This window comes from Solanum verrucosum, unplaced genomic scaffold (genome assembly GCF_900185275.1).
Source record: "Solanum verrucosum unplaced genomic scaffold, falcon-dt-bn FXZP01000306.1, whole genome shotgun sequence".
NCBI lineage: Eukaryota > Viridiplantae > Streptophyta > Magnoliopsida > Solanales > Solanaceae > Solanum > Solanum verrucosum.
This window is the reverse complement of record NW_026020398.1, coordinates 286,485-299,690: the sequence shown is the minus strand read 5'-3', so window position 1 is coordinate 299,690 and position 13,206 is coordinate 286,485. Positions and strand designations below refer to the sequence as shown.

The 13,206-nt window shown below is 31.8% G+C and overlaps 2 protein-coding genes across 2 annotated transcripts; both read right to left on the bottom strand.

Moving 5' to 3' along the window:
• Nucleotides 1-1,485: 1,485 nt before the first annotated feature.
• Nucleotides 1,486-3,806, bottom strand: LOC125839630 (1-aminocyclopropane-1-carboxylate oxidase homolog). The gene is made up of 3 exons (XM_049518626.1): nucleotides 3,218-3,806; nucleotides 2,022-2,343; nucleotides 1,486-1,785 (listed from the first exon to the last, which is right to left on the bottom strand). Exons 1-3 carry the CDS (start codon nucleotides 3,754-3,756, stop codon nucleotides 1,534-1,536), a joined length of 1,113 nt encoding a protein of 370 aa, XP_049374583.1. The 5' UTR covers nucleotides 3,757-3,806; the 3' UTR covers nucleotides 1,486-1,533.
• A 3,226-nt stretch (nucleotides 3,807-7,032) lies between these two features.
• LOC125839645 (uncharacterized) lies at nucleotides 7,033-10,236 on the bottom strand. Its single transcript, XM_049518639.1, has 5 exons — nucleotides 10,065-10,236; nucleotides 7,865-7,979; nucleotides 7,702-7,791; nucleotides 7,454-7,552; nucleotides 7,033-7,357 (listed from the first exon to the last, which is right to left on the bottom strand). The coding sequence occupies exons 1-5, from the start codon at nucleotides 10,130-10,132 to the stop codon at nucleotides 7,244-7,246; spliced, it is 486 nt and encodes a 161-aa protein (XP_049374596.1). The 5' UTR covers nucleotides 10,133-10,236; the 3' UTR covers nucleotides 7,033-7,243.
• Between the last annotated feature and the right edge of the window lie 2,970 nt (nucleotides 10,237-13,206).

The window sequence follows — 13,206 nt, the reverse complement described above, 5'->3', positions numbered from 1 at the left end:
TTAGCAATTCTTTCGAGACTGTGTTCACGATCCATGCAAGGACGAATGCATTGCATTTCTCCCATTGTTCTTCCAGTTCCAGTGCATAATCAACCCTTTTACACTTTCCAAGCACAAAACTCAACTTGCTCTTTGCTCTGAGATTAATCAACATTGATTTGCTCCATAGTGAATAATTCTCAGATCCAGTCAATTGGACAGTGGTTAATGTGCTTCCAGGAGTATCGGATGGATGAAGATAGAGTGGATGATTCCTTTTTGACTCTATCAACTCAAGTGTTTCACGAACAACGACCTGTGGTGCATTTTCTTCACCGGGCATTGTTTCTAATCGAAAGAAGCTTTGTTCTTCGCTAATGGAGATTTCCAAAATCGAACTATCAACTTGAATCAAACAATTATTGACTCAGATAGCTCTGATACCATATTGAATTTAGAGAGAAGTAATTTGGGAATTTTCAAATTACTATTTCAGAATGAATTGATTTCAAAGTAAGAGGAAAAATCCTCTACTTATACAAGTACATAAATAGTAAGTATGAGGGTCTACAGTAGTATAACCAAATTAACTAACTACTCTAACAAACTAACTAACTATGTGACTTACAAGTAATTAAATAACTAACTACAATTAAATACTCGAATTAGCTAACTGATCATTCATATCTCTATCTTCAATAGTTATCAAAAGAAAATCCTCCAAAATATCGCTCAACCACAGTGAAGGACCACACTAGTTACCTCCATAATAGAGGTGTAGATGGAACTTCTGCATTGTCGCGATACAAGATCTAATCATAATAATAATAATAATAATAATGTTATCTATTTTATGCTAGCTATTTGTCGGTTGTATTTTATACTTGTGCAGATTGTACCTTTGAATATGAAGTGTCATTTTTGTATTAGTGAGACAATTTTTAACCAAAGGAGACTCCTATGGTAGCTATTCAAAAATTGAAACATATGTTGCTTTAGCAACAACCAAACAAAATTGTCCCAGTATGTAACTATATCTTACGTTTATTGTTTTTCTTAATGGGTGTGAAATCATGAGCTTAAAGCGACACTTATTTTGAGACGAAGAAAGTATATTTTACAATGCTCTATACTCTCCTTCTCCAGTATGTAACTATGTGTTAATTGGTGTGTTTTGACATTCTGCTTTCACCAAAGAGATAACTACCATCGAGACAAACAGAACATATTTGTAAAAAAAAAAAACAGAGTATACTTAATTTGCTCTCATGGACCGGATCTTTTCAACTTCATAGAGTCAACCAACTGAGCTATTAAGATTTATCCGAACAATATACTCCAAAACTCATATTAAGCATAAATAAATCATGTGTCGCAGTATGTTCAATTTATTCGGAATAAGAAATGACATATGTACCTACACAAATCAAGAGATATATAGCAGTTCAATTTATACATTATCATTGAAATTGTTACTTTATTATTCATTGAATAAAAATTCTTGCATTACAATCCCTGCATAACTAGAATGTGAACCAAACGAACCCCTAACGTTTAGATTTTGTAGTGAGATAGAGTTGAAGTTCCATCAAGTCCTTTCTGGCTGAAATAATCATAAAAGTCCTTCAATGTCGTTGCGCGATACTTTGGGGGATTGTTTTCTGATAGCAACTCCTCAATTGGTCCATAGAGTTTGGAAGATGGCAATGACCCTGAGCTGAAGAAGCTTGCTATTGATATTCTTGGACCAATTTTGTTTGACAATGCTCTATGATCTACACTTTTGTACTTGTCATTTGATATGAGCTGAAAATACAGAGTTTACACAAAAATAATATAAGTTGATACATGTGATACTATATATTATACTGACTCTAGATCCTGACCTACTGACTCTAGAGCCCGAATTCAACTAGCTAGAAAGTAAGAATAAGAAAAAGACTTGTCTTATAAATACATGTGATACTATATATTATACTCGTTCTTCACATACTGACTCTAGATCCTGAATTCGACTGATTATTAAGAAGTAAGAGACTTGCCTGGAGAACGTCTCCGATATTGATAACTAAAGCTCCTGGTGTAGGAGGAACATCAACCCAATGATTGTGATGAAGAACTTGGAGACCTCCAATATGATCTTGTAGAAGGATTGTGAAGAAGTCATTGTCTGCATGTTTGCTAAGACCTATGGCTAATTCTGGTTGAGGACATGATGGATAGTAATTGCACAAAATGCTAAGACCCTCTGAACATTCCATTTCTTTGAGATGACTTGTTTTTAGACCAAGAGACTCTGAGAGTAACTCAAGCAAAGTGCATCCCATTTTCATTACATGATGTGAGTACTCCATTACTATTTCCCTTCAAGAATGCAAGTAAAGTTTATAAAATTTAATTGTTGAAAGTAGATAAAATATTCCATGTGTATTTTCTTTTATATGACATAGTATTTGACTAGACGTAGAGTTTAAGATATAAGTTGACTTTCATTGGAGTATTACTCATCTGTTTCGTATTATTCCTCGTTTCAAATGAGTGATGTTGTTAGCCTAGGCATACTCCTTAAGAAAACTACACATTCTTAGAAAGTAAGAAGTATTTTTACTTACCTTTAATTAAATGCTTGAAAAAGAAGTAGCTCTTTAATGGTTTATTGGTTATGTAAAATTTCATTTATTCAAATAAGGGTAAAATTGGAAGAAAATAAATTAATGACTTCTTGATTTAGTAAAACGTCACTTATTTTGAGACAGAGAAAATATGTGGCTGGATTTGAAATACAGGGGCCAAATAAGTTAACTATCACTGTGAATTCCAACTCACTCTTGAAATTTTTTTCTAAAATTAAATTTACATATTTGATAATCATATATAAAAAATATATATTACTAACTCACAATAGTTAATAATTAAAAATACTCTACTTATAAAATATGGTCAAAGAAGAAACTCTTTGACTATTCAAAGAGTAACATGAAACAGACATGACATATATATATATATATTATTGATAGACGTGAAAGAAAATAGTAAAGCAATAATTGAAAAATTAGGTTTATTGAAATAACAACATATCATAGATTCATAGTTAAAATTGTGTAATGAATTGGGCATTCTTGAAGGTTTGTTAAACTTATGTAGACATGAAATGGTGTCAAACATTTTAAAACGTCCCAAAATAGAAAGAGTGTCATATAAAATGAACAGACAAAGTAATTTTCCGAAAAATATATACCTGCAAGCCTCAGGCAATTCCTCAGGGTTAAAAGGCTCAGGACCCATAGTAGAATAAAGTGAGTCTCTCCAATTTACTGCTAAAGCTTTAGGATTATACAAATCAAAATTGCTATTGTACACCACTCTTCGTGTATAATCGCGATGATAATATTTCTTCTTAATGTCAATATCTTGCTCGAAAAAACCTCGTGCTCCTCGTAGCATTTCATCCAGGACTGACATTGGAATACCATGATTGATCACTTGGAAGAATCCCCATGTCTTTGAAGCATCACCAACTTTTTTAACAATCTCTTTGTGCTTGATAGGATCTTTATTGATGTTTTCGAGATCTATTATTGGAAAAATAAAATGTGTTTCCTCAAAGCTCGGGGAAGGCCCCGAGCCTGAGACCTCTGGATGGATGAATATCCGAGGCACTTGAGTAATTCCAGCATCAACAAGGCCTTTAACACCGGCTTTCGTGTCATCAAAGGCTTTTAGTTCTCTGTTTTTATCATAGTTTGATGAGGATGTGTCTTGAATTTGTTGTGCCATCTTGTGCAGTGACGGAATCAGAAGTTTTACTAAGTAAATTCAAATCTCTTTTGAACTATGAAATCCTATATATATTTGGTGCAAGTTTTATAAAAGTCTAGAAAGATGATAAGAATGAGATTCATTTCAAACAAATTAATTAACAGCCACTTATTTGGAAAAAAAATTTGACAATAAGCAGCAAATATGTCAGTTAAATCCTAGTGGACTAGTGGTGCAGTGAGTTATATTATTTAAAAATTTAAATGGTGGGTTTCACGCGTATAAGCAATAATTTATAAAGTCTGCGCTGACCATGTGTATTGCTGTTTAAAATAATATCACATAAATATAAAATATCATGATAACAGAGAAGTATTGAAAACACTTTTGAACTTGACGTAAATTATTAGTTTCGTTCTCAAACTATTGACAATCTTAAAAACACTCATCTACTTGACTAACTAAACTTAGATACACCCCTGATTTGCCACATGACATACAAGTGGTCTCAAACTCTTGTAGGAGCATGAGTCTCTTAATAAAAAATCAAGAGAAGTGTTGAAAACACTACTAAGCTTGGCGAGAATTTAGGGGTGTATTTCACTCATGTTGCAAGATCGAAGGTGTATTTAAGTTCAGTTAGTCAAGTAAAGGGGTGTTTTTAAGGCTATAATAGTTCAAGGATGAAACTAATAATCTGCGCCGAGTTTAGGCGTATTTTCACTACTTTTCTCTAATAATAATATCTCATGCATTTATTCAGTTTTATACAAGTTTAATTGTTTATTTGTATACATACAAAATCGGAGAGCATACATCTTAGCTAAAGTTAAGTTAAAAAACATGTTTATGTATTATATTTTTATTTTTCAGAGGTTCAAGTAAACGGTATTTCTTGGGATGGATGATGATACACTGGAATCGGAAATGCAAGAACTTTTCATAATAATTAACATGTTATTTATTTATTATGAACGAAAGAAACATAACGATATACAATAACATAATTGATGAAATTTAAATTGAAGTTTGAAAAGGATAGTGTTTAATCTTATGCTATGAAGATAAAGAAATTGTTTATGATATATCATAGACAAAAGAACCATGGAGATATGTATTTTTTGTATAGTATTAGGAGTGTACATAATCGGGTTGGTTCGGGTTTTTCAAATATCAAATCGAATAATTTTTGTAAATAATTTAAATTTATAAATCAAACCAAACTAATAAAAATCGGGGTTTTTTGACCTCGGGTTGGTTCGGATTTTTCAAATATCAAACCAAACCATTTGTGTCGATTTTTTTAAGTTTTAAATCAAACCAAACTAATAAACCTCAAATTTTTTTCAGATTTTTAAATTTTTTCAATAAAGTACTCATACAAACATATAATTTTTTTATTATTATTATTTATTTATTTATGACAAAATCCATATCTTCTTATATGCTGCAAACATAATCCCATCTTGACAAAAACAAGACATTAAAAGGAGAGTATAGGGACACGAGAAATTTGAAGGTGAAAAAGTGCCGCTACACTGAGAGTTGAAGGATGGATACTAACTTGTGCTCCAAATATTTTTTTGTAAGTCCAATTAAAATATAACTATTTAAGATATTTCTTAAAAAAATAACATAAAATATGAGATGAGTGATGACACTAAAATATTTAATAAATAAAAAATCATATAAAATAAATATTGCAAATTGATAAGTCATAATGAAAATGATCGTAATTTAAAAGTACTAAATCATGCTAAAATAAGTATTAATTACATATTTAAACATTAAAGGAAAATTAAAATTAGTTTATGTATTTTAAATGTCTAAACCAATGTAAAACTAAAAAACAAAGTGTTGTCATTTTTAGTGTTGGATTAATTTATTTTGTTAGCATTATTATTGATTTAATTTTGAATTGAGTTTTATTAGAGTTACTAATATCTATGGATTATAACCTTTATTAGACCATTCAAAATTTTAAGTCTCAAAAAATTTGAAAAAATATGTTAAAAGATAAAAAATTTAAAAACATATAAGTAATATTTAAAAATTACATCAAAGTAAATATTTTTAATATATATAAGGTCGGGTTGGTTTGGTCTCGGATTGACTTTTTTTAGTTAAAACCAAACCAACCCAAGTATAGTCGGGTTTTTTTTCCAATACCAAACCATTAGTCGGATTTTTTTTTTATTTGATTCGATTTGCGGTTTGATTCGGTTTTCAATTCGGTTTTGTGCACTCCTATATAAGTATAATTTACATTAAAAAATTCAACAATGTTCAATTTTTAAAAGATATTTATTAAATAAAAAGAATAGCTTTAACTAAAATAACACTTATTTTGAAATGGTGAAAATAAGTTAAACGAGAATGTACCCCATTATTTACCACTCCACTTACCTTCCATGCATTAAAATATGTGGCCTTAGAAGCATCAGTGGTGCGGTCCTCCTTGCAAATTGATAAGAACACCAACAACATTAAAAAACTTAAAGTTTTCCATCTGATCTGATGTTTAGAGTTCGTATTGAAGTTTCGATTAAATTTGAATTGTACATTGCAAGTCTTATTTAGAGGTAGCGCTTCCAATAGAATTTTCTTTTGGTAAGTCAAAAGTGAACTTTAGGCAAGTAAGTAGTCCCGTAGGAAATTCAGAAAACATTCATATCTGGCACTTGAGGAGGGGTGGAACTATTGAGGGGTTTATGTGAGACAGCATCAGAATTCTCCGATTTAATAGAGTCAGCAAGATTCAGATTCCAAATCAAAGAATGCAGACATGGGAACTGAATAGATAGCTTGGGACACGGGAGCTACCCTTAAGAGAAGCGTTCATTTCATACTAAAAGCTCGAACTCGAGAACCTTTCAAGAAAATTTTCTCCATACAGCTCATAGCTCAAATTCAAGACATTTGATTAAGATCGGAACAGTTCCACCACGGTACGATCCAGGTTGGTACACCAACAACATTTACTACAGCATACCGACAAAAGCTGGATTTTCTTCGAGGAAAAATCTTTGGGAAAAACGCGTGTTTTTATTTAGTGCGCACCTCCATTACTGTTGTAGGTACTTTTCATTTGGCATATGCTCAAGACTTTGATAGCTGTAAATACAAATGATTCTCCGTTTATTTTTCCTTGTCCATTATGTTAAAAATAACATAAAATATATTAGTACAAGCAAGATTTTCAATCTGTGCATGAAAAAGTGCAACTGCTGCAAAATGATTAGTTGCCTACTATGGATGCAAAGAGAACCAACATGGCTACAGATGGTAACAATGTAAATATCAACTAGATATTCCTCATATTGCACTGTTGATATATAAATAGTGTTTGTTCAAACGTTTAAAATTGCCGGCTAAAGGAAAAAACAAAGATGAATGCTTTTAAGGGTTGGGAAAGTTCAACCGTAAATAGAACAACAAGACATCGTAAAACTGCAGGAAAACTATGACATCGCGAACCCGTTGCAACAAAAATGCACTTCCCTTCTTAATTTGCTTTTGCCTTGGGACCCTTCTTCTTTGAAGATGAGGAGGATGATCTCCTGGGCATTGAGTTCTTCATGCCGATGAAAAACAATAGTGCACCTAGCAACGCCAAGTTCTGTTCAAAAGAGTGAAGAGATACACCTCATTAATGATACATTGCAGATACAAATCATAGATAAACGGAATATTTGAAGAGCAAACAATGGCTAACCTGAGAGAATTTGAAAAAGAGTTGAACAAATTCCTTCTTGTCAACATCATAGTTGTAGAAGTCGTACAAGACTGGGGAAGCAACGGCCTGATGTATCAGCTGTGTAAACAAACAAACAAGATGAGGATTAGTGAGGTATGAAACAAGAAGGTTCAAACAATACCGGTTCCCAAAAAAAGAAACCCCACGAAAGCTATTATTCAAAGTAAGTCCAACAAGAAAATGACGCATAGTAGTAAGATACAAACCAGAAGAAGAGCTCCAACAGAGCTGCCGAAGATGAATAAAAGGCTTCCCAGACTCTTCAAAACTATGGCCCCCAAAATAAGATGTTTCATCTGTAAATAACATATCATGTTAAGTTAGGTAGAACTAAGAAAGTAGGTCAAATAAGTTGAGCCAAAGTGATACCTCTACATGGGGTAATTCAAATCCGATGTGTGTTGCCACATGCTTTGACAAAACATTGAACTTTGGTCCTAATGCCTTCGCTGCTGGCCCGCCATCAGACCCAAATTCATTGAACCTATAACCCGAGCAGTTAATAAATGATGATCGGTTTACGAATAAAATAAAAGGGCAAAGAAATTATAACATAATTTTGCAATTTTCCCTACTCCCTATCATTAAGGTGGAAAAACAAATAAGAAACAATAGGCACATCTAAATTCTTCCTTTTCTAGATAAGTATACACACATTAAATATGATCAGTAGGTAGACTACATCCCAATGTTGCAGTCCAAGACAGCCAATAGTTTAACCTTTCACAAGTTCTTCAGCCTAAAGAATCCAATGTAATATCAATAAATGAACTAAGTATCGAAGCCCAGTTTTCACAAGTTCTTCAGCCTAAAGCATCCAATGTAATATCAATCAATGAACTAAGCATCGAAGCCCAGTTTTCACAAGTTCTTCAGCCTAAAGCATCCAATGTAATATCAATCAATGAACTAAGCATCGAAGCCCAGTTTTCACAAGTTCTTCAGCCTAAAGCATCCAATGTAATATCAATCAATGAACTAAGCATCGAAGCCCAGTAGATAGGAGTGCCACACAGTTGGCACTCTGGTACATGTTTTATGTTTTGACACCATTTCAGTTGTGTTATTGATCTCTAACATATTCCTTTTTGCTTCATCTTCAGCTATTTGGTAGTACAGGACTCCAGAAAGAGAGTCAAGGAAGTAGGCTGTATTTTCTATATCCGGCCACACAAAGCAAGGAGGAAAGTTTATATGCAAGTTATTGACTTTTTAAAGGCTTGAGGAAGGTTAGATATATGCACATGAAATGGAGCAAAGAAAACATTATGCAAGTCAACATTATGTCCTTGAGAATTGGCTTCCATACTAACAAATATCATACACAACTATAAACTTAAGAAGTGCATCATAAAAGGGTGTGCATATTCAATCCATTTGTAAATGAGTATCGGCAAGAGTCTATCTAAGCTAAACAAGTATTCCATAACAGATTCAGTAGAGAGAGCGGTAACAGTTAACACCATAAAACACACATACTGTACCATTGACAGCCTTAACACCAATACCAAATTCAAGAATCTAGATTGGGCCTCACATTTAAACTTCGCAATGTAATTTTCCTCTAGCAATATAAAACTCCAATGACAGATCTACTTTACCGTTAGTGTAAACAACATGTCAAGTCCCCGCTTTATAGGCATGCTTCAATCAATTCTAACACGGGTACAAAGAACATAAACCTTGACTCAAGCTATGTAATCTTTGCACCATATATCAAGTCATATAGTTGTAAATCTACATCTTGAATGGATCAACACACAGAGCAAAAACACACAGTTCCAACCAAAAGGTTCCAACTTCAACAACGAAGTCAAGAAAAAAAACTTTAAAAACATTGGGATATCTCCAATCACAACGAAGGTCCAAGTGAGCCGATTCCATATCCCAATTCCAAATCATTACACTAATTCATCCACAACTTAGTTATCCAACTCTGATAACAAATCAACCGAACCAAGTACAAACACGGGCAGGATCTACTCCCCCCAATGACAGAGTGTTCAAGGCATAGTAGTAACAACTAACAACCTAAAGATCCCAGATTTGAATCTCAATTACAACACTCAGTTACTCAATGTAAGCTATAAGCACACAAACTGACAAAGACACCATCACCTCATGTTAAAAAATTGAACTTTAAGCTTTAACTCAACCCAAAAGTTAACTTACGACGAAACAACAATAATATTCCAACACCTCACCAAAATAAATAAGCGGATCTGCATGCTGGCTAGTACAAACTAACCAAAAAAATTACAAATTGCAACTCGTACAGTCAATTATATATACACACAAGGTCAACGTGTATAGTCAATTACATAAAATTTAATGAAATATATATAAATTTTGGATCTATAACAAAACCCTAGCTTCCTCGCTATACACATCCTACCACTCCGGAGAAAAATTACACTATATATACATTACTAAAATTATTATTTAAACATACATAGTACATATTGAACCCCCTTTTGGTTCTTCGTGTGTTTACACTACATATTTTGAACCGCTTAGTGAAAAAAACCAAAAACAGAGCAGATCTGAAGATGAAAAAAGAAGAACTTACTCTTGATAAGCGGAGAGAACGAAGACGGATACGAAGAAAACTCTTCCAATGAATGATAGGGCCGCCATTACAATGTAAATGGGGATTCAAATTTCTCTATCTTTTTGCCTTTCTCTCTCTAGAAAAAGAGAAAACAGAGACGAGTTCAAACAGAGAGAGAAAAAACAGGGATCTTGTTGGTCTTTGTTTTCCTTTAATTTATAGGTAGTAAAATTAGAGATAGGGGAAATTGTTCTTTGGTCCCCTTAGTATTGGGGAACTCAACTTTGGTATTGAGTTTTTTTTTTTTGATCGGTTTAGTTCGTATTTATTTTGAAATTTGATTAATTTGAATAATATTTATTAAAGGTAATTTATTTTCAGAGTTGATAAAAAGTAGGAGTATCAATTACAACCTAACATATTTAATTTTAATTCTCGTCATTTTTTTGAAGATTTTTTAACTACTTAATTTTTGAATTTCACACTTAATATTTTTTTTCATGATTTATGAGTATCTTAGTAATATTATTATTACTATACTTAGTAATATATAAATGAATTGTTTGAGCTTTATATTTATAAGAAAAGAAAATGAAGTAATTACAAGGCTTTTAAGAAATTGTGTAAATTGCATGTTTAAGCGAAGTTATGACTTGTGAGTTGTCTATTTAATTGCAAATCTAGCAATCACTTTGGAGCTTGCAAGGGTCGAGATTCAAGAGGTTTATTCAAACTTTCTTTAATGAAAAACTATATCTAAACTTGATTTAAAAAAATATATATATAAATAGTAGATCTTGAATTTTCTTTAACCGTTTTATGTGTTTATTTTTCTAGATGCTATTTCTTTTAGTTTTGCACCTGATGTTCGAATTTATATTAGATCCCAATTAAATTTAAATTTACATTAAAAATTTCATATTAACAAATATAATGTTTTCTAACAAAAACGTCTCCTTTTTCAAAAGTTAATTATAAGTTGCATGCTTGGTTACAACACTTTTCATGAAACTACTTACAATCTAATTACTTCAGTAACTTGCTAAATTTCTCGAAAATATTTTTCTCCGAACGCACCTTGAATCACAACTCTTCTCAAAAATGCCCACTTACCTTTTCTTTTTTTCTCTATTGACGGCTTATTTTTATATTATATACTATTAAAATTTCCTCCATACCTGTTATGAATTTCTCTGTGCAGACGGCAAACGCTCGCGAGTAAGATAAAAATAGACTCGCTTTGTGGTTTGGCCATCTGTTGAAATGTACGGTCGATTGAAGGAGACACGTTTCATAACCATAGCATTGGGTTTAATGATGAGTTTCTTGTTGAACTCCTTTGTAACTTTTGTTTCTTTCATTTTGGTCCCAGTATATTACTCCCACTAATTGTTGATTCAATTGTAATAACTATAGAGGTATTAAATTGTTAAGTTTTTTATATATTATAAAAGTTTGAGAGAATGTGGTGAAGTTGGAAAAAAATTATTCTGATCGAGGTACAAGTAGTGTTAGAGCTCGTTTGGATTGACTTAAAAGTTGGTCAAATCTATTTTTAAGTTAGTTTTTACTTCTGAAGTGTTTGGCCAAATAACTTAAAATAAGTTATGAAATGTTTGACAAGGTAAAAAATGACTTAAAATAAGTTAGAAATCAAAAATAAATATCCCCTACTTTTTATTTTTTGACTTAAAAATCATTTCAATTTAACTTTTTTATTTTTTACTTAAAAGCTTTTTTTTTTAAGTCAATCCAAAACGGGCTCTTAGTTGTTTGAGGCTTATTTTGGCTGCCAAAAGGTATTTATTATTTGATTTTTTATTTTGCATTCAATATCTACATTAAAATTCAATTATTTTAAATTTGTATTGTATAGAACTTTGTTCAGAGAGATCAAGAATTTTTCATACTCAAAGCTTGAACTCGAAATCTCTAGTTAAACGAGAAGCAACATCATCCTCTGTTCCATCATTTATTTGAGGAAAAATCAAAATGAATGTGTCAAAAAATTAATTTTTTGGATGAGTTTTAAGAAATTGAAGAAAGTGGATGAGTTATAATTACACACACATATATATATATATATATATATATATATATATATTAAAAATAATGATAATATAACAAGTTTTGAATATGAAAATTTTTTGATAGACAGTATATCTTTGCGAACAAAGCCTACACAACACAAATATGAAATAATCGAATTTTAATATAAATATCGAATGTAAATAAAAAATTAAAAAATAAATATTATACAAAAATAAAATTATTATTTTAAGAGTTAACAAGTAAAAAAAAAAATGCAAGAAACAGTTGTGAGGTAAAAGTAAAAGTAGAAAAAAAGGTTAAAATGGATGAGAAAAGGAAATGAAAGGGAAGTGAATGTGGGTCTTAATGTATATTTGGCAGCCAAATAAGCCATCATACAACTGACACTAGGTGTACCTCGTCCATGATAAAAAAATTCGGTGAAGTTGAGAGTGAGAAAGAATGTTTTTATTTTAGAGAATCAATTTTGATTCATGTCAGGACGATCAACTGCAAAAGTCATTCATCTTGTGAAGAGCCTGATGGACAAGTATTCAAAAAAATAAGAGGAATTTATACATGGTGTTCATTGACCTTGAGAAGGCATATGATAAAGTCTTGAGGGAAGTCTAGTAGTGATGTCTGAAGGCAAGAGATGTATTGGTGGCTTACATTAGAGCGATAAAGAACATGTACAAGAAAGGTAAGATGTGGGTAAAAACAGTGAGCGGAGATTCTAGAGCACTTCCATGTGGAGATGGAATTACACTAAGGATCGACTTTTAGTTTGTTTCTATTTGCCTTTGTGATGAATGTTTTAACGCTAGACATTTAAGATGAAATATCATGGTGTATGTTAATTATGGACGACATAGTATTGATTGATGAGATGCGCAATGTAGTTAGTGTTGAGTTAGAGGTGAAGAGACAAACTTTAGAGGCTAAAAGATTCATGTTGAGCCGGATCAAGATAGAATATGTGGAGTAAACATTTAATAATGTGATGCATGGGATAGGCGTGGAAGTGAGGCTTGACACACAAAGTATCCCCAAGAGAGATAGATTTAAGTATCTTGGACCTATAATTCAAGGGAATGGAGATATGACATTTAATAATAGTGTTATTTTG